This window comes from Ammospiza nelsoni, chromosome 5, assembly GCF_027579445.1.
Source record: "Ammospiza nelsoni isolate bAmmNel1 chromosome 5, bAmmNel1.pri, whole genome shotgun sequence".
Classification (NCBI taxonomy): domain Eukaryota; kingdom Metazoa; phylum Chordata; class Aves; order Passeriformes; family Passerellidae; genus Ammospiza; species Ammospiza nelsoni.
The window spans coordinates 46,742,650-46,765,366 of record NC_080637.1 but is presented as its reverse complement, the minus strand read 5'-3'; the positions used below and the strand labels follow the sequence as shown (position 1 = coordinate 46,765,366).

Below are 22,717 nucleotides of genomic sequence, written 5' to 3'. Positions count from 1 at the left end.
GCTCTGGAAGGGATGAGTCTCATGTGATATTTACAGGGGATATCAGTGCCTACAAACTTACAGTGGGATAGGTACCTGATCTCCTGTAAGAACATGCTCCACTTGGAGAATGTCCTCTCCATTTTCCCCACACATAAGTCTTTTGCAAAGAGTATTGATAAATGAGAGCAGCAGCGTTATCGAGGATCCCAGAGCCAGGATTTCATGGTTGCTTATCTCACTTGTGAGACATTGGAAAAGAGAATAAATCAACAAAGAAATTGCTTCACCTGGTGAAAAGAAAATACAGTCTCTTTTCCAGGAATTACCTACAGTTTTGATTACCTTATTTGAGCATCTCTGCATGTGATCACATGTGTTGAATGTGGTCTGCAAGTGTCTGTCTGTGACAGGGTCAACACACTCATCCTATCCAGAACCAAAGCAGGGGGAAGCATCATAAAATGACTTGTGCTGTACCACTCAAATAGCATTCACTCTTAGAGTGTTGTTTTCAATTTAAAATCTTTACTATTTCATTTTGTTTTTCCAATTTTAATTTTTTTCACTCTTTAAAAATATTTTATCATTATTTTTTTCTTTCTTTTTTTTTTTTTTTTTTTGGTCAAAATTTTCATTATTTTAATTATCTGTTCCATGGTCTGGGATCCCCTCATTCTTTATTACTGTAGGTACTGAGCACCAAATCTAGCAGAACTTCCAAGGCAGAGTGGTATGGTACAGCTGAAGACTGTGAGTGTGAATTTCTTGGGAATATCTGCAAAATATTATCACCTTTTCCTGGAGTCAGAAACATATATCTGTTGAGAACTTTCTTGTTACATGATCTTGACATTGTGCCTGAAGTTATCTCAGCTGTTGTGAATTCATTTCAGAGTGACTTTCTCATTTCATGCTGCTAAGTGAGCACTGCTCCCTGCATTCAGCACTTCCTGGGAATTCCACTGTGCTGTACTTGTCAGTGAGCCACTGCAGTGCACTTCTCCCTCCCTGCAGTGAGGCATATGGGTTTGAAATTGCACCGTGCAGATTAGCTCTGTAAGTTTTCCTCTCTGCCGCTGGTTTCATGTTAAAAGGACAGGGCTAACACAACCAAATGCCAAGATATGAACAGCTGGTAGCCAAAGGAGATGAACCAACAACCACTCAAAATTCATAAAAGGTAAAAAATTTCTTTCAGTCCAACAGCTACTACCTATTGCCTCTGTGAAATTGTTCTGTGGCCAAAGAAATAGGCAGTTTTCTCATTTCATCTGGGAGCAAACGCACTATACTGCTTCCAGTGGAAACAGTATAGTGCATGTGAACAACTTGAAAAATACCCTGCAGTTAAAATTTTCCAGAATTAACACTCAAAATGACGCGCGGTCTCAAAAACAGGAGAAGTAAAAATAATGAGAAATATTCTAGACACTAGGTGATCACACAGCTAAGTTTAAAATGTTAAGTGTTATGCAGCACTGTTCTTAATCTCTGGAAATGGGGGAGGGAGTGTACTAAGAATGCACATATTTACTTCAGGATTATAATTTAATTTAGAAACTAACATGATCATAAAATGTACATGCTAGAGTTTAGTTTTAGGTCAGAGTGTTAAAAAAGATTTCTACCCTTGATTTTAAAAACATTAGCCCAAGTCATGTAGCACAACCTCATTTTGATCATTCTGTGTTTAGAAAATGCACAATTACTGATGCTGGCAAGAAGTCACACCAAGGGCAAATGAGATCAGTAAGAAATAAAACTGCATGTCACTAGCAAAATAGAAACTGAAATGAATAATCAAATTGGCAGATCATTCATGCAGCCTAGGCAGCAAAGTCCAAATAAATGATCCTGAAAGCCAAAAAAAGTCATCTATAGCAAGCACTTAGATCATCAATTTGAAAAAGTTTTCAGCACAGAATGTTGCTATAAGTTTCATAATACTTAAAATATACAGTGATTTCATAGCTTTCACTGCTGGCCTTAGCACAGTTATAAATCTGCAAAAACCACAAAGTAGGAAAAAATTTATTTGAAACCATTAGACATATGTATTAATAGGGAGGATTCCTTCCCCATTTCTTTTCTACAGTGCCCAAATTTTAGAGTTTTTGTCAGCATCTCTCCTGGTGGAGGCAGGGCAGAATTCTAGGATGTGAAGGTGAATAGCTGCAGCAACACTCCCCTGTTCTTGAATGTTGGGTTACAAGTCCTATAGGCAGTAGCACATATACAGGAAATGTAATAATGAACAATCTCTGGCATTGAAAACATCTATCAATTACTGCAGCACTGAAGACGATGACTTCCAGCTTATTTGAAGGAATAGTTTAGGGTAACTTTTGGTGGAACCAGTAAAATGCTCTTAATACACTTACGTACATCAGTACCCATGTTCAGTCAAAAACATTTAAACAAAAGAAACATTTTCATTTTTCTGTAAAGGCTTCCCCTTTTTCCTCCCTGGTGTTCTCCAAAGAACTGTGCATGTCAAGCACACAGACAGAATATTTACACATGCACCAAAAATTCAGTGAAAGAAAGGGAGATAATGTGTAACACCTATATCCTGAAAATTCCTCTTCTGTTTCCATCAGTGGCAGTATGACAATGCATATTAGCATGAGTGTGAGTCCACTAGGCACAAATAAAAGAAAAACTAAGCAATAGCTGCTCAGGATGGAAGTGAGGCTTAAGCCCTGCTTAAGCACATTATCAAAGTTTAAGGAAGATCATAGGCTTGGCAAAAGAGATATGGTCTCTTAAAGCCTTGCTCCTGCTACCTAAAATATCAATACATTTTAGATATATTGCATTCATTCCTACGCTCTTGTCCATAAAAGAGTATATCTTTTATTTAGGGCATTATATGGGAAATAACATAGATATAAATGATTCATATATACTGCCCAATTATTTCAATGCTTAGGGTTAAGACAGAAGGAGAAACTTTAAGCTGTTTTCAAACTACTAAAATACTTCTTACGTTGCTTTGCCTAAGCTGACAGATAAAGGAAGGCAGGAATCTAGTTAGGTCTCTGGAAAGAGTACCAGGAGCCTCAGCAAATAGTGGAGCACGTGGCTAGAAGAAAATGTAGTGCAGAAATATGGATTGCACCCAGTAGAATTCAGGCCATTCAAACCCAGCACTTGTTTTTTGTATTGCACAGCACAACAGATGAAGTTCTGTGGCCTACTTGTGCACGAGGTTGAAAAAGATGACTGTAATGGCCTGTTTGGCCTTCAATCCCTGTGTCTGATTTTCCTTTAGGCTACACTTTTGCCCTGCTCTGGCCTATATTTAGGCATGCTTAAAAGCATTTTTCTACTGCTACAACAGAGTGAAGGAGTTTCAGAGTAAACGAATCATACCCCCAGATTCTATATAACTTCAACATGAAAGTATTTTTAAGGAATATATCTTACTTCTTTTTCCATTTGGAGTCCTTCTGCTCTGATATTTCTCTCAAATACTTCTCTCTTCTCTGTCTGTGGATTAGATTTTCTATACACAAGGATGTAGTCAATCCGACATTTCCCATCTCTAAAATATAGTCCATTGGTTTTGTTCTTATCAGGTACTTCCTGCAAAGAGAAAATCAAGCATTTCAGTAATGTTAATTTTCCTTGATAATTGCTGCATTGCTGTTGGCATCATCAGTTTTCAGTACTACTCAACAGGAAAGATAAGGAATCTCAACAAGCTGTTCAAGTTTTAGGCTCTTCACATACAGTGCTTCTGATTTCATCTGAGAGGAGCAAAGACTTTCCTACTTAAGGTGATCTCAGGGGGCATCAGGAGGTCTAAGAAAATGCTTGGACATATGGGGATGGGATAGGAGAGAATAGAAAACACAAGTCAACCTCCTTCCCCCACCACTCTCCAAAAGGTTAGGAATAATTTCTTATTTATAAAATAGAGCAGGGAATAGTGTTACTGAAGTGTAAATTTAAAATTAAGAACTTAGTATGGCTGAATGTCTGTGTACACGCGAAAAGAGTAACCATTAACATTGTCATTATGGTTTACTGTGGTGGCAAACACTACAACCTGGCACAGAGATTTTCATTACTTTGCCCCATAGGACACAGACAACAATATGAAGATTCTGTGCTGACCTCACTATACCTCATCAAACTAACTACTGAATATTCCTTGCTTAAGGAACAGCTGAGGATGGATTTATTTGGAAAAAATTATTGGTGTGTTGGCGTGGCAGCACATAAAATCAATAAAAGCAATAAATACTGTCTCTTTTCTTTATATATTAAAAAAAAGCCTGTTCAAATGTTTGGTCTGACAGAGAAACACAACTTGATTTCACTGTTCATAAGAGGATGAACAGGTCACTCTCCTGAGATATAAAATACCAAACTACTGGTCTTTTTCCAGTAATTCATGAGACGAAATTCTCTACAGATCCTCCCCACAATTTAACACTACTTCTACATTATACAAGGTCTGCCCAGGGTTTAAGCATTCACTTTCAGAGAAGTTGAAATTGCATGGCAGTTTGCAATGGTTGGAGCAATGGTCTCATACAGGAAACGTACACTGTGAAGGATACATGGGAACAAACAGCACTCCCTCTGAGCAGTATAAAGGGCAGGGACCTTCAGGAACTTCAAGATCAGTCCAGCTTTAAGCTGAAGGGAAGGTTAAGCTAATTTACCTCTGTTTTTCCAAAACTCACTCTGCTATTCCTGACAAAACCAGCCCTGCCCTATAATACACAATCAAGTCTCTGAAAAAAAAAAAAAAAAAGAATATTTTGACTTTCACATCTGGGGGAAGGAGGGCATTTACAAATACTTTCCCCATAAAATAATTGCTTCTGAATTTAAATCACAAAGTGAACATTATAATAGGAAAAATTATTTTTACCGGAAAACCCCCCAAAACAATTTTCCCATTCAAACAGTTTAGTATATGCTATCTTTCTGATTCTCAGCAAGCATTTTGATTAAATGGAAAAACCAATGAAAGCATCCCAAATGTCCCATCCCCTTGGTACATCCAGTTCCCTAAAGGAAGAAAGGAATTTTTTAAACATTCTTTCATTACAGTGTCTAACTCTTAACACAACTAAGGGCAGACTTGATACAGTGGAACAGTTCTTAGAGCCCAAAAAGAAGGCAAGAAAAAGGATTTAATCTCTAAGGAAAAAACAGTAGCAAACTATTTATATCTATACTGCATATCATGCTGATAAATGATATTATCAAGATAGGAGAAGTGTTTTTCATAGAACATTAAATGGGAAAACAGCTCAGGAGACACATTTTATCTTTTTCCACTAAAAATCTCTGTTGAGAATACATAAAAAAAACCCTAACAGCCCCAAGGGTATTTAAGGTTATTTAAATAAAGGAAGGGTGTTGCAGGAGATTTAGAGGCTGTGGGTCAGCTTAGTGGTCCTGTTGTGATTTCTAACCCTCCTGGCAAGCCTCTTGTTCAGTAGTCAGAGTCAATATGTGGTTTTAGTGTAATAGGAAAGGAGCTGCAGAGCAAAACAATCCATGCTGAGGATCTGCTGCGTATGCTATGTAAACGTAAGGGCTCACTTTGGGCCCACTGTAATCTGGTCTGAAGGACTCACGGGATTTACATCCATAAGGAATACAGGTTTAAAATCCTGCACTGCTCTGGACCACAAAGAAATCATGGGTAGGGAGAACTGAGAGATACACTTCAAATGTACACTCCTCATCTGAACTCAGACCCATCCTGAGAGTGCCTTAAGGAGTGTGTCCTTCTCTGCATGCAGGAGTGACTCCACTGGAAAAATTGATTTGCCCCTTCTTAAGTTTCTTCTTTCTCTGAAGAAAATTGGTTTGCCCTGCACTCATCAGTGAATGCAAAACCTTATACTAAAGAGTATCTATGAGATTCAGCCAAGGGATTTGGCTTGTTGGACTTCAAGTATGACTGCTGGGGACAATTACCTCTCTTGGGCTTGTGAAACACTACCAGCTACAGTCCTGTAATTTTTCTCTCAGAAAGGCAGCTTGGACATCCTTATCTGTACGTAAAGATCCTTTTCAATTTAGGAGCACTGTGTGTCAAAGCCAGACTGATAAACCCTATTAGACTGTTACAGCCTCTGGGAAGGAACCCTTTCTCTGGCTCTCTGTTACAGACTCTAAGGCAACTTTATAGACTGAGTCTGGACTGTCAAGAACTCTTGAGGATCTAACATGATACTGAGACAGTCAGGGCTGGTTCAGCAGTGTCAACTTCAGGACTTGTGCATCATCCAAGTATTGTAATACTCTGGCTTATGCTATGCCGGACAGAAACTTGTCCTACCTTCCTCCAGATATTGCATCTCCCTTACCTGTGTAACAAAATCAAAATTCGGTTTTCCTAAACAGAGGAAGAAAAAACATATAGCACTAGATCTGACTGGTTTTTGGTGAAAAAGTGGTGCAGTCATGTATGTCAAACCTCCATTCTTTCATCTGAAAAAGGATGTTGGAAGAAAGTAGAAGAGTGAAGACTTCACTCTAACAAGAAGCTCAGCATTTCTGTCTGTCTTTATGACTGTGCTGTAATACAATATGCGTTGTATAATTTGCACTTGTTTTCCAAGGAATACAGCAGTTTTTATATTCTCAGGTGCTCAGCGGGGAACCATCAGCATTCAGACATGACTCATATACATGCATATGCTAGGGGAGCTTTAGGGCGAGGGGCTTACCCACACATATCCATACAAACCCTACATACATCTGAACAGTGTATCTTTTCCTTCTAGAACTCAGCAGGGACCAAGTACTTTGAAACTCTTTGGTAGGCTGCAGCATCCCTTAAGTCCCATTAAGACTTTCAATTTTCACCTTTTTTTTCCCCATCTTACACCTTATGTGAACTACATTGCTGTTTTCCTCAAAAAGACCCCTTAAATCTGTTCATATTCCTCAAAGGTTTCCCTTTCCCTTAAAAAAAATCAAAAAAGAACACATCTAAGAGAAAAAAAAATGTTTTGAGGTATTGTTTTTTCAATATTATTACATTAAAAGCAGCATGATAATCCTTCAGATCATTTAATGTTATTTTTTCCTCTTTAACTTACAAAAGACGTGTGCCTTTCACCTGTTCCTTTTTGTTACAGACCATATGGTACATAGTCCCAAAATGCAACATGGGACTATCGTGTCAGATTTGCCTATTAGGGTGCAAGCAGGCAAAGAGAGCCCTTTGTACATTGTACAGGAAGCTAAGGAAGAGCTATGATTAAAGAAGATGAAATTGTGAGCAAGGTCAAACATATTCAGGGTGCCCTGAATTTTGTTGCTTTAATTATCTGTCTAAACATTCGAGGAGTGCAGCTCTCTATGGGCTGAATTTCTAGAACAAAGAAAATCTCTGTCTCTCTCCTCAGCAGTGTTGCCCAAAAGAATTTGCACCACAAAACCCTCTAGCTCTTGAAAAAGATAATCTCTAATTTCCTCTTCTAAACTCTATCAAAACTAGTAAACAAAAGACGGTCAGGGCAGGGCCCTCAGCAATGTCCTGTGGTTTTCCACTCTTTTTAAATTACTAGCGTGATCTCTGCCAGTTCTGATCTGTTCCAGTCAGCCCTCTGCCAAAAATTCCTCAGGAAATCTTGCAGGTAACATCAGACCAGTCCAGAAAGGTGCCTAGATATAGCTCCATTCCTGAGGTGGAGGAAGGGAGAAAAGTCCCTGGTCCTTTCACTTGCTGGGGAAACAACCATGACATCCATGGGTATCAGGGCAGTGGGAGGCAAAATTAAAGGGCATATTGTTCCTTTCTTCATAAAAGACACAGGAAGAAATTAAGATCCAAATTTTCATCATGGGTCCATGACACTTTGACTGCTTTAGGACAGATTTTAAAAGGGATTATGTTCTCTGAATCACTATTATGCACCATCAGGTGATAATTTTTCCTCATTGGAAGGGAATGTGTCTCATAACTGACACCCAATGCTTCTCATGGGAGTTGTAGATAAATCCCCTCCACACTCTTTCCTCTTAAAGGATGGATATAGGGAAAATTTTTCAGCATTTTCAGAAGCATTGAAGCCTTAGATTAGTATAGATATTTCACTGAGGGTGCATGAAATCAAAACTTTTGAATTTGAGATATTTTGCAATTCAGCATTATAATCTTAGAATGGGAAACCAGTTCTCATGGGAAAGATTAGACACAATTTGATGTAGAGAATGAGATTTTAATCAAATTACATTTATTACATCTTTATAATGGGCATGAATAAATATTGTTTTAATAATTCTGTGTGTCCTTACCTCTCCCACAACTTCCAGCCTGCTGGCATCGTCAGAAGTACTGGTCAAGTTACCATGGTGAAGCAGGGAATCATCATCTTTGGAAGGGCTGTTCACACCTTCTAACTCATCAAAAAAAATGTTGACATCCTTAGCTACTAAAAAACAAAAATAAAAATATACATTCAAATCACCACTGAACCAAAGGAAGACAGCAAGTGTAACCCATCAATAATTTCACTTTTTAGTTCTGGTATAATTATATACTATTTAATCTTAAAATCTGATGAGTCTTGTTGGAATGCTTTCTTCATCAATGTGCCACATAAAGATTTAGGACACCACAACGCCCCTCTGATGAAAAATAAGCAATCTGCTGTCACAATAAAACAGCCATAGCTATCTTCTCAGCTTCTTTTGGGGCAAATGGCTTAAATGACTAGCTTCTGGACTAGTATTGTCTCTGGAAGTTTTTTAGGAGGCAGATTTTTAACCTACTATACAAAGTGTGACGTCAAGTTGTACAGACCTGTGGGGCAGCCAGAGGCAGAAAGCCTTAAATAAATACTGTTTCTTGAAAGGCATTGAGTAAACAAACCTGGGCAGATATTCCTCTTTTCACAGTTTGGCATGTTTTGATGCATATAAATCTGACACTTTCAGATCCACCTACCACACAGCCCTCAGTCTTGAAGCAATTGCTTACATCTACAGATTTAAGCTGTGGTAAACCAACCCTGATGAAAAGTAACAAAAAGTATAGATATTAAGCTCTGGAGTAACTTCCAGATGGGAGGAGCAGGGCAGGCAGGTTCACTCTGCACTCCATGCACTACAGGTCTGGTGAAAAACCTGATTAAGAGATGTGTGCCAGGAGAAGAGAAATGCCTTAGCTGAGAATCACTAAAAATGCTTCAGCTGTGGATGGACTTTAGCTCTCCAATTTCATGCCTCATAGACAAAATCCAAAATTATAGAAGCAGAGTTATAACTGTTAGAAGGCACCTCCAAAGGTCCTAGCTACTGAGCCTCTTCCACTGACTACAGTGGGAGCAAATATCTAATAATCTTGACAGAAATTAGTCTAACCCCATATCCTTATTCGCATTTCTTGCAAGCTTGACTGACTTTTAGAATCATTGTTCTTTTGTGCAATAAACTCCTGTTGCTTTTGCTTGTCCTCAGTTCCCCTAATTTAGTGACAGGCAATTGTAATTCCTGTTGGTGAGAATCTATAGTAACAGCCAAAATGCTCTAATTGCTGGCAGCATCTTAGTTCCATTTCCAACTACTGGCTGCAGGTGTAAAAATCCATTCCCCCACTGTGGAGAGACTGGATAGCTGCCAGAAATTAACAGCCACTAACTGTTCCCAGTGATCATGAACACTTTGTGACCTCCTTTTCACCTTTCCCTTCTTCAGGGGTCATAGCCCAGTTTCAGAGTCCTCTTAAAAAAATCGCTGATGATACCAACTCCCCAGTCTCTGCAGGTGGCCTATTTTTCATGCTCACAAGCAGGAGAGTCTTATCCATAATATTCATCCTTAAAACCGACATATGTTGCAATTTAAATATACTACTCTTTCCCTGTCAATGATGAGCATGGAGAAAAGTTTTCTTCCTTTTTGTACATGTCATTTAGAGCATCTAAAGTCTATTATTACATCTGTAGGCAATAAAAAAAGAAAACCCTATCAGAATATTCAAGAATCCTTCATCTTCATTTTCATGCATAAAATAGGGACAAGGTTAATGAAAGACATTGTATTCTTAACTACAAGAGTTTTGTTTGGAAAATGACTAAAAGTTTCAGCAACAACAGAGAAGTCCTCATGTCCAAATAATAGGCTAATGTGCTAAGCTAAGCACCATAGTTTGTAAGAGAGATTCTGAGTTTCTGGTCTTGTTTAGTTATATATGATGAAAGCCTGCAGCTCCTCAGTGTCCTAAGGGAAACCACAGAGACTTTAGGAGGCTTAAAAGGCTACAAAGAGATTCCAATTTGTAGCACAGGTAGCAGTAATATTGCAGATTTTTCTCCCACCTTCATTCATTTCAGTCCACAAAAACCATACTAGAGATGCTTATAAAAGGGAGGTGAACTGCCACAACAAACCACAGCACAGCCCAACCTCATGTCCTTCACTGTCCCTACTCTTTCAAAAGTCACAACTAGAAACATTCCACACCATCAGATAATAATGTGGATGTAGATCATGACCAGATTTTGCACACATGTTCATATGAGAAAAATAAATCTCAGTATTCAAGAGAAAGAATAACTGAAACAGAAAACATTTTGAATTACTTGAACTTCACTTGAAATGAAACCCACCAGTGCCTCCATGATAGTGACACTTGAATCTGTGTATAGTTAAAACCTCAGTATAATATGAAAATAACTCTGGAAAAAAACCCAAAAAATAATTAAACAGTGAAGCTTTCTGAAGATTATTCAAGATAAATGTATCAGTTGCAGACAGCATCAATGAAAGCTGTAAAAATTAAAGTTTTGCCTGTTCGTTGTACCCGAGGGAATTGAAACTGTCTTTGTTCTGACATTATCACTGCTTTGGTATAAAAGATGTGGCCTCTGGGATACTAGAATTGCTGCTTCTTGAAGTGCTGGTAATGCTTTGGGTTGCAAAATTCATAGTTTTTAAGTGGATGTTTTGAGATACAGACTCTGGTGTGTATGACAGTGAATGTGTCAGTAGCCTAGAAACACAGAATTACTGGATTATCCTGAGGACTTGTGAGGAGCCAAAAAAAATATCTGATTTTAAGATAATTTTAAGACACAATCCATCTCAGCAGTGACGAAGTTGTGGAAGCAACTCTCATCTGGTTAGTGAAATTAGGTACCAGGACTTGTTCAGATTGCTTGCAGGGGAAAATTGTTTATATCAGAGATACACAGACAACTGGCATGTTGGTTGGTCACTACAGAAAATATGGGCCCCCAACATTTGCTGAGATAATTTTTCTACCCTAAGTCTCCTTATATTCTTAAAAATACCTTAATAAAATATTGTTCCACAAAATTAAATAGATAATTTATATAGCAATTCCTGTTTGCTTTACAATAGTAATGGTGATGGTACTTCCAACAAAACTCTCTTGCTGCTTGTAGGTTGCTCAGCCTTTCCACTCCACGGGACTGAACACCTCCATAGCCAAATGTTGTTAAAAGGATGATCAGGGCTCCATCTTTCTTGTCCCCCTCAGACCCTGATGTGCTTATACCCACAAATGTCCTTAACAGAATGATATATAATGGCTTCATTATATACATAAATGTTATCTGGGAGACAGACTGCTGCTACTGTACAGTATTTTTAAGCAGCGAAATTTAACAGGAATACAGAGCAGCACATGCATTGCTGCAGGAGATATTAAGGATTCTCCCTCTGGTTTTAGATCAGCTTAAATATGCAAACTCTTTTCTCCCCCTCCTGCTCTATTTTCAAAAAAAAAATAAATTAAAATGACTTGATAATTCAGAATCCCTTGAAGAATAAAAGAAAAAAAAGTGGGTATACAAATATTTTTTATCCCAAATATAGTAGAACTACATATTCTGGAAATTGGATGCTGATAAATTCTGAGCAGGAGTCCACACACCATCTCAGTGGGTTCACAAGTCACTTCAGATCAAGATGCTGATATAAAGTAGGACTCAAAAAACAAGAGAACTCTTTTAACTTTCTGAAGGTAGATGCTGAAACTGAAGTGCCGAAAAATAAGAACTTTCATTAAAAACTGGGACCTGCCTATGTTATTGTGTGAGAAGATGGAAACATGCTCAGAGTCATGCTTCTGTTCATTGTCATTTTATGAGCAGAAGTCCCACCAAGCCATCAAGTATACTCTCACTTTGGATAATACTAGCTGAAGATCAATACTCCAAGCTTATTTTAGCAAGAAAAAAAATTATTTGGTTTCTAAAAGCATCATTCAATGCTAAAACCTGGGAATAAAAGTAACATTGACTGTTTAGAGCAACCACCCTAGAAAGAATATTTAGATATGTTTATCCCAATTAGATGGGATTTGCAACAGACTGCAGGTGACAACATCCCCCATGGCACACAACAAGCCTCTGCAAAGTGGGTTGTACAGAATTCCTTCTGTCTTTCATGAAGGAGATGTAGCTAAAGGACTTAGAGGTTAATTTCCCAACAGCACCTGTGCCTGGATAAAGAAAAAACACTCTCTCCCAGGCTGTAAAAGCTGCATGCTTCTCAAATGGCTTGCGAATAATCCATAAATCAAAATGTTAATTCTTGAAACACTTCCAGATTAAATTGCTTCTCCATGTTTAACCCTCTTGTCTATTCACCTCTGAAAGACTTTGCAGTGCCTTTTCAGCCTCTCCAGTCTGCATCCTGACTGCCCCCAGGCCTAAATCTGGGCTGTGCTGGTGTGGAGAAGGGAGAAGACAAAACCTCACATTAAGATTTCTGATGGGAAAAGCTTTTTACATCAGAAAACGTGGAATTCATCCTAAACCTGTAGCTTAAGTAATAAGATGATTCAATTTCAAATTATTACCTCCATTATCTAACCTGAGCATTTTCCTTCCTCCCCCAAACTAGTACCACCACTAAACAGCCTGATTCTACCACTGTGTGGTTCCTTAGTCATGTGGCAAATATGAGGCAGAGTCTGGGTTTTTATACATTCTTATTCATCCTTTAGCACTCTAAAATGCAAGCTGCTGTTTCTCACTCTAGAAAGTTGCTATACCAAACACCCAGTTTAAAATCAAACTGGAAAATAAGGAGGCCAGGAAGCCATGGCTTGCGTTTTGACTCTCAGCCTGCATAAGAATTTCAAACTATTAGGAAAAATTCTCAAAATTCCAGATTTTACTGGATTCCAGAATTGCATCTATCTTGGGTAGGGGGGGTGTCTTCCACTGTTATTAACAAGAGTAGCTCTACTTCTAGCACAAGTGTTGAGATCATTCCACAGTTGGACTTAAGAAGGGTGAACCAATTAATTCTTAGTCCACAACCCATTACACATAAAAAGAGATAATTCTGTGCAGCATCTAAGACACATGGACCTTCGCTTGTAACAACCTCATGACTCTCCCAAAAAATAGCGGCTGCAAAAATGTGAATACAGCCCAAACTTTGGAAGAACTGGAACTTCAAATCCACTATTCAAACCCCAACTGCAGCATTTTAATAATATTGTTAGTTCACACAGCTGCTCAGGAGCGCAAAGCATTGAATAAACTACCAGGAATCATCTTATTTCTGATTATGACTGCATAGAAAATATATACTGCTGGAATCCTTTGGCACACAGCAATTCAAATCTTTCAATGACTTCTCTGATAGTAAAAGATTACTTACTAGCCTCCAATAATCCATTGAACTTCCTGAGAGATTTTAATAATAGATACTTATCATTCAGTTCATCACTTTGTGTCTGCCTTCAGTCATAATTTCAATACATCTCAATTGAATCTTCTACTGTAAACACAATTTTGCATCCAAGGAAGAACTTACTTTCTTGAATTGCATTAAGAATTTCTGAAAAGTCCACATCTGTCTTCTGTATGTCTGGCTTTATCCATATTTGCGTTTCCAGCTGGTTAACCTGCAAATCCTCTCTTCCTTCTGAAGAAATTGAAGAGATTGATGGGGTTTGTGACAGTGCAGTAGAAAATCCAGCCAAGGGCTTCAGGTGAGGAAACATACACATTGAATGAAGGTTTTTCCATTTTTTCTCCTTAGCAGAACCAAATTTTCTTCAAACCAAGGAGCTTCAGATAGAGCATGGACTGACTTAAAGCTAAATAGAATGAGACAACAACATTCTCTGCTATCTGCAACGGTGCAGAGTCACCACTGGCAAGTCCCTCATTCAGGTGACCATTGCTGCCATGCCATGAGCATCACCTCGCCATACCATCTACGAAACCAGTTCCCAAATGTGAAAACAAACAAGAGATGTTGTTACAAATGACACAGGAACAAACAGACTAAAACAAAACACACACACAAAGTAAGTTGCAAGACAGAAAACAGTCATTAGGACAAAAAGAGCACGGACAGCGCGTTTCAGATGCAGGGCACTGCAAGATCTTGTATGCCAACCTGATGGCATGACATAGCCTGGGAAGGAGTCCAGCACTGGAGTCCATTTCAAATGGATTCACATTGGTATGTAATGGTTGCTGTTTAAAAGCATTGTAGAATAAAAACTTATTCTGGTGGGTCACAGTTTCAAATCTATTTACACACAAAAATAGGCACAAGATTTGCCCATTTTGGTGCTCTTTCAACATTAGCAAAGAAAGCAGGAAATTTTGAAAACAGAGAAAGGTGGCTGCATATTGAGAGCAGACAGAAAATGGCCAAACAGGCACAAGATGCTGGCTACAGGGTATTTGGATACAGACAGAGAGAAAGAGGGAACTACTGGGAATACCTCTGGTTTTTGAAGATTAGCAGGAAAACCTTTCACAAAGACATCTGTTAGACATGATGCTCTTGAGTACCTAAAGCACAGAGTTAGCAAAGACCTTCAGTGGCCAGCCAGGGTGATATCTGGGGAAGGAATTCATGGCAAAAAGGCCGAGGTAGAAGAACAAAACTTCAGGTCATTCAGGTTACTGTGCTTCACTAGAAGCTATCACTCATGCTTTGGAAAGAAGCATTTTCCTTTCATCTACAGGCTGCCTATAGCAAGATGCTTTTATTGTGAATTCTGAGCTAGCCCATTGTATTTTCCCCTTCTCCTTGCCAAATTACTATCTCACGATTGCCTTGATGGGAGCGACAAATAATATTCCTAGGCACAAAATTACTCAAAAGTGCTTTAGAGGCCCTTCTTCACTTTTTGGAGTACAGATCTCAAAATAGGTACACTTTGACCAGCTTCATCCTTTATTATTTTTCAGTGTTAAAATATTAAAAATTAAAATTATCTCGTGCTTGCTTCAGCATATTCTTTTGTTCCACAGCAAAGATTCACTGTTAACATAAGAGACAACTCCCCTTGTAGATTGCTGCAAAGCAATCTGTCATAGCAGCAGCAGGAGTCAGCATTTAATGACGTACAACAAAGAGAATTTCTTAAGTGAGACAACTGATTATTCATACAATATCAGCCTCAGGAAATCTGCAGATGACCTCAGAGATGAGAGGCTAAGATTTGCCCCAAAAGAGATTTCTAAGGCCCAAGAAAAAGTACTGCAACTGCTGAAAAATACATACAAATATGACAGAAATAGAAAAGTAATCAATGGATAGCAATTCATTTAAGCAGCTTTGCAAATGATATCATTCTGTTTCTTCTTAAATACTCAGGTGCTACTGTTAACACCATTTCATACTTGCATCCTCACATCCAAGAACCTTTGTTCTGCACTTCAACCCTAGTTAGAGGAAATTAATGACAATATGGACAAATATAAAATACTCTTTCTTCCCTCAAGTCCTCCATTCTTGTTACATTGAAGTTGCTGTTCCTCAGAAGAGATGAAGGTAGCAGGATCCCTGCAGCACTCCAGCAGATCTGAACTAATTGGGCCAGGGAGAAACGGAATGGCAGTCACCTATGGAGGTCCCAAAGTGCTGATATCTGAGGGACTATCTAACCATAGACCTGTTAATAAAATTAAACTCTTGGAGAATGTACATAGCTGACTTCAAAGCCCCTCTTTAAATAACAAACCCAAAGTGCCTAGGAAGTGATCAGAAAATGACCAGCCTAAACCTGATTGTATTTCAGACAATGAACTCAAGACAATTTTGCTGCATTAGAATTTCCTCTCCTGTATTTGATCCACTTGCAGTATAGGGAGCTTTCAGCAACACACAGAAATGACAGTGTTCTATACTTGTCTGATTCCCAGTAACTTTAATATCTGGCCTCACTGCACAGGTATCAGATTAACAGCGTCCAGTCTGATTTCAGTCAAAATTGTAGGGGTAATCTTCTACCAATCATTTGTGATAAAACACATAGCTAATTACAAACTTGCCTTCACCAACACAAGGGAAAAGAAATATCTACCAACAGCATAGCTTTTATATTAGGGGTTTCAACAATTCTTTCTTCTCCCATGACCTTAATGATGTCAATAAAGACTTGAATTAGGGCACTTAGGCTTCTATTCTCCCTCTCTGTCAGCATCTACTTTTTCATCTACTGCATTTTTTTAGCTGAGAGAAACATCACCTATGTGGTGGGCTGTGGACTGGCCAAATTAATGATTTCTGGCTTGTTGTCAGACAGAGGTTTTAAACCAGCAGCTCTTTGGAAAAAGCCACAGTGACCTCACCCATGTTCCAGAGATTTATTTTATTTGCCTTACCACAGATCTTCAATACTACATGCAAAGACAGTATCTGATGCCACTGTTGCTATTGATGGATCACTCACCTGCCTTTAGAATTTCCTTCTTGCTTTAGCAGCTGCTGATTTATGTTTTATCAATTACATATCCCACTGAGTAAAATCTAAGCAATATTGTCTGAGACGATGGTAAGGACTCTCTTTTCACAGAAGTATGAGAAATAGACACATACAAAAGTGAAGTAAATATTAGATTTAAAACATTTATGGTTTTTCTTTTGTAAAGATCAGTCTCAAATTTTTCTCAGCTTATTGAGACTTTCTAGATCAACTGAAATAATATTTTAAATTACCTCATGGCACTCCTCTGATTTACTTATTGATGCATAAAGTTGTGCATAAACTAACATACTTTTTCTTTTATTTGTCTTGTAGGGTCCCAATTAATTAGGTTAGGAAAACAAACAAGATTTTTAAAAGACTTAATTTTAGAAGCTAAATGAGAAGGCTTGTTCTCAGTCAGAATTTTAACATACTTCTAAATATAAAAATGACCAAATGTGTCAGAGAAGCAATTTGTGTATCAGCATAGTTAATACAGTACTGATGTTAAACAAGGGCATTCCAGCTTGTAGTGAAAGAGATTTTGCCATCACCCTCTAAGAGGGTGATACTTAGCAAGAGCAAATATAATTCTGACATGGGCAGGTTTGTTTTGCTACACTAAGTACTGCATGTAAGTTCTACAGAGAAGTCGTTCCTTCTTAGCAGATTCTTTAAAGCAAGCTGAAAGCTGCTGTGCATGGTGCTCTTTTCACTCTAGGCCAGCCCATGTCAACAAGGGATAAAGAATCATCCCTTCAGGCATATTTTTTATTGGCTTCTTCCTGCGAGTTCTCAGCAGATCATCTGCATCAAAAGCAGAGTTTCAAGGGGAAACTGCATTAAGCATTTCCTATACATGTTAGTCAGGGGACTGCATGTGTGTGCACAGCACAGCTTTACTGCTCTCAGCTCTGGCACTTCTCATGTCTGTGACAGGAGTGGAAACAAAATGCACAGCACAGAAGCCCTTCCCAGGACCTGCCCCATGACTGCACTGGACAGCACAAATGCAACTGATGAAAGCCATTTTGGTTCAATTATTGCTTCAGAAAAAACCACAAGCTGTTCTATGAGTCATAGAATGTATGCAAATATATATTAATATACACATGTCTTCCTAGCAATATAAAGTTGGCTTGAAAGCAGTAGCTCAGAGATAGATAATTATTTCATTAAGTGGAAGGCTGATGTGTCAGTCTTTCAAGTCTTTCAGAGAGAGCTGCTTTTGCTACATTGGTGAGAAAGTGTTTTCTGTCAGAATCTACATCATGTTCTTTTTTGTTCCTCACCAACCAGTATTGCTATATTCATGCTGCCTAGGTATTTTTCTATCCCATAGAATAAGGTGAGTACTGTATACATCGATTGTACTTCAGTGATTACATTAGATAGCTTTTAATATATCAAAAGTATTTAATTTTTTGTTTCTGCCTTTAAATATCTTATGTACAGTAGTGCAGAGTTTCACAACACAAAATTATCATTGCTAAGTGTGTTCTCAGAGCAGGATGCAGAAACATGTCTTGTGTCCTGCCTTGCACTTCCTCTTCTCTACACAGAAGAGAAAGTCTTTGCAAACTGCAACTTTGGTTCACCAGTCCAACACTTGACTCCTTTCTGGAAAAAGACTGTTACCCAGAAACTTTCCTTCCACCCTTGCTCCTTCCAGCAGCACTGAGCTTCCTCTACCTTACACCTTCAACACAATTTCAGATTTCTACTAAGGATGTGGGCTGTGTGTGGTGAGTTCCCTTCTCCTTTCATTTTGATGCTTGTTTCCAGTTCTGGGCTCCTTTTGAAGAGGGCAGTGGGGGTAAGGCAGGAATACTCATGTGTTCATTCTCTGTTTCTGAGAACTTGCTGGCATATTTTTACATGTAAGGCAATGTAACATCAGAGTAAGACCAGCTGCCTGCCATATCTACACATGCACATGTAGTGACAAACAGGAATATCTTAAAAGTGTCAGTTTTTCACAATACAAGGTACTTCCTTTTACCAATGTATGTCACACGGTTTGCCCCGACTAGCTACAAACATCCACATTTTTGGGAAAGTTTTAAGGAACTGTTAATGATACACATTGAGAGGCCTTTGGACACTTCTGATTTAAGACAAAGTACCCCATAATAATAGCATTAATACACAATGTGTTTCCAAGATTGAAAAGATTGGGTACACTGTGGAATTATTTGCAAACCTTTGAAAAACTTCCACCCTTGTAGATTGCCATAGATGTCTATAAATACATAAGAACTTCCATATAACTTTTGATATTCTTTATTGGTTTATTAATTACCCTGAAAAAAAAGTGTGTCATCTATCACTATTTGGTATAGCTAAACACATAATCTTCTCGTATGCAGAAAACACCATTTATCTTAATGGATTTCCCATTTTTATGAATAAAATAACATTGTCTGCCTGTTAGCATCCAAGTGGAGTGTTAAAGCACAAAAATGTCTTTTTAGTTTTGAAAATTATTGGAACAAAAATATAGGTCTTCTTCATTTTCAATGAGAAAGTCCAAGGAATATTAGGAAATAAAATTCAAACCCCAAATCATTCTGGCTAAATTGAGGTACCTATGCCATAGTTATCTGTGCATGGTCATGTCAAAGGCACAGCAATAAAAATACTGGAATTATTTTTGAAAGGCAATTTAAAAATATATTCACTTTGCTTTGTAATGCATGACACATGCAAGACATGACATGTTTAATTATTATTAGAACAAATTCTTTTCTTATCTTCCAGAAGCAGCAGTAGTGAAAGGGAGATTTCTGAACACTTAATATTACTGATTTATCACAGACTATGGTATTTTGATGGCATATGGTGTCCACTCTTCCCTCCATGAAACCCTGGCTGGCATCAAACACAGTTTGTGCCATTTACCTAGAGATGCAGGGAGCTCTATGTTCAGCACTTGTTCTTTTTCTTTCATGCTGTGAATGCCTTTTCCAGAGACAGCCATAGGAAAAATGGACAGATAACCCTTGGTGCAAAGCAATACCTTGAAAATGTCCTCTACTGTCACAACAGCCTGAACACCAGAGTATAGGACAGGGTCCTGATTGCCCTCAATTCTCGTATTTCCAATTCCATCACTGCCCAGAATGAGCTGTTGAGTGCTGTCAAACCCACCAAGGCTGTACTCTTGTCATCAAGGGGGAGGCACCTCTTAAGCAGCAAATTTGAACAGGACAACAGCTGCAGAGAGCTGATAATCCATGTCTGCCACATGGGCAGAACCCCCATGGGCAAACTACTGGACAGCTCTGTAAAAGCTCACAACCTCTTGCTTCATGTCCCATCCATGCCCAGAAGATGCCTCAGTGTTCTGATTATTGAAAGAACCCAAATGTTCACACTGAACACAAGCACATCCCTGTGACTAACAGTTCAAATCACTCCGCTCTATTTGGCCCGGCTTCAGATTCCTCAGCAATCAGCAGAGGAACAGAGTTGCACAACAAGCCTTTGGAATTACCTCCTAAAAAAGTCTTCAGTGATTGTACAAAGAGACAAGGCAGCAGAGTGTCTCTCCTATGGGGAACAAAGCTGCCCTCTTCAAGTGTCACAATGCCTGAGATGGGTGTTCACAAGATACACTTTGAAAATGGCACAAAGCCATTTAATGTATATATAACTAAGTATAACTAAGCAAAGACATTTCTCCACAGCTGTATATTGCAAATAAGGATCTTGAAAGAAATCTAAGAGCAATCCAGTCCATTTCCTACTACCCTTATTTCTGTAAAAATAATAGTAAGAATGATTGTTACCTTCTCCTCTTTCCTCTTTCCTCTCCTCTCTTCCTCTTTTTATATGTGAGCACATATATAAAAACACAACTATCAAAGATCACCATCACATGTGATCTTCAAACATTTGTCCATGTTTGAAAAATCAAACTACTTGTGAGTGATAAATCCCTTTACAAATATCAGAAGTCATTACCAGGCCATTCATAAAGGGGAGGAGAGAAAAATCTTTGCTGAACAAACAGTTTAATGCAAAACCCTCATCCAGTTCTCTCTATTGATGAGACAAACAGAAAATCTGGCTGCACAGGGAACAATCTAACAGAAAACTTCAGTGCACCAAATATTTACTTTATTATAATGTGGGACATCAAGACAGCTTTAAAAAGAACCCAGGTGTCTCTTTCAGATGTGTTTTAATGTAACAACCAGTTATACTCACATTGTACCACAGCACTGCCTTCACAGTCTGAACATAAGCTGGTAATTAATTCTGGCAAAAAAAGTATCAGCAGCTAAACCATTTGGGGAATTTCAGCTGTCCTAAGACTGCTGAGGAATGAACATAACGTAGGATTGTGAAAATGGTTATCCTGAAAGTAGGATAGCAGAACAGGGGTCTATGCAGGGCAGGATCCTATTTCTGACACCAAGTGCTTAGCCAAAGGGAGTAAGAACAGTGCAAGTACATCCAGTCCATCCCCAGTCTGATCCTTCCAGTTTGGAAAGATTTAGAGATTTCTGGAGAGGAAGGTTTCATTTGGATAATAAACATTCCCAGCTACAAACATCCCTTTTCCCACAAATCTGTTCCTTCTATATTCTACATCACTTTTGAGTTAACAGGTCATCATCAAATTCCTCCCTCCCCTTTTTACTTACCTTGTTTCCAGTTTTCATGAGCTAGGGGGCCTGCTCCTCAGTTACAGCATCATGAGCCCTTTCCCAGGCCAGGGCCATGAAGCCCAGAAATCCACTGCCATTGCAAAGTCTTCCTTACTTTTGTCTCAGACAAGAGCTACCATGCAGACCCCATTAAACATACTTTCCTGTGCAGAAACTAAACACAGATCAATGAATCGCACTCTAGTCTATTACAGAGAGAGGATATAGTTCTGACCTACCAGTCTGGGTGTGTGGAGACAAAATTAGAGAGATGTTATGATAAATAGAATCATTCAGATACAAAATGGAGTGGAAGAATGGGACCAATATTTGTAGAACATTTTGTAAAAATATTCTTTCTCAAAATTTTAATTTGTCTTTGAAAGAACCTTACAAACAGCAGGAATCATGCCCTTTATACTAGTGCAGTTGGCCTTTCTTACATAGCCTTGCAACCTACTATAATTACCAAAATCTGCAAAGGAGAAATAGAGCACTTTGACATTAAAATGCATGGAGTAGTATTGGGCTGTTCACATAAGGTGACTACCCCAAAGAGATTATTTTCAGCAACTGGCACTAAGCAGAGTCTCCCTCACAAGCAGTAGGAGAATATTGGAATACCAAGGGTCATAATTTTCAGGCATTCTGGCAACAGAAAAAGGGGCAGTTGAAAAAATGTGCAGTTTTGATGATCCTTAAAAATCTTTCATCAGTGTAATAGGTCCTGATTTCTTTTTCTGTGTTTGGTGCATTCCCAAAGGAAGGTCTAGACAAAGTACCAAACTCTGGTGGCATCTCCCTTTTTCTATTTTAACCACCCTGAATGTTACCAGTAATGAAGAAGACCTCAAAAAGTCAGATGCTTTGTGCTCTATGGGGCCTCTAAAACATAAAATAGTACAGAGCTGCACTCCCAAGGATGGGAGCAGCAAATATTGTGCCTCTGTGAAGACACACAGAGGACACATTTGCTTTCCTGAGGCATCCACCCACTCATGGCACAGGAACAGTCAGAGGTCTGTAATAACCAAAGGAAGTTTCCAGAAACAAAGGACAGATTAGAAATGACTTCACCTTTTTGCTTTGCTGCTGCCCTTATGCCTGGTCTAAGTTGTGATGAGTTTTATGCAACTCTTTAGGGCTTTTGAACTTTTTTGGCACCACAGTACATTGGTTGGAATTTCTAGTGGGTCCATTAGAATCCTAGAAGCACTTACCTGTAGCATGTCTACTCATCCAAGGAATAAGCTCCCCCTGCTGATTTGTTTTGTTTTGGTTTAGCTTGGGTTTCTTGTTGGTTGGTTTGTTTTGGGATGCTTTTGGTTTTGTTTGTTTTTTACTTTTTCTTTTTTCTTTTTTTTTAAATTTATAATTATAAAGGAAGGTCTGGCAGAAT

The 22,717-nt window shown here is 38.5% G+C and overlaps 1 protein-coding gene across 1 annotated transcript in view; it reads right to left on the bottom strand.

Moving 5' to 3' along the window:
- ANO4 (anoctamin 4) overlaps window positions 1-22,717 on the bottom strand; it is a 128,734-nt gene that overhangs the window by 89,686 nt on the left and 16,331 nt on the right. Inside the window, exons 2-4 of the mRNA XM_059472566.1 lie at window positions 13,765-13,936; window positions 8,263-8,399; window positions 3,412-3,570 (exon numbers count right to left, since the gene is read on the bottom strand). Coding sequence (XP_059328549.1) covers window positions 3,412-3,570; window positions 8,263-8,399; window positions 13,765-13,936 — 468 coding nt within the window. The remainder of the gene's footprint in view (window positions 1-3,411; window positions 3,571-8,262; window positions 8,400-13,764; window positions 13,937-22,717) is intronic.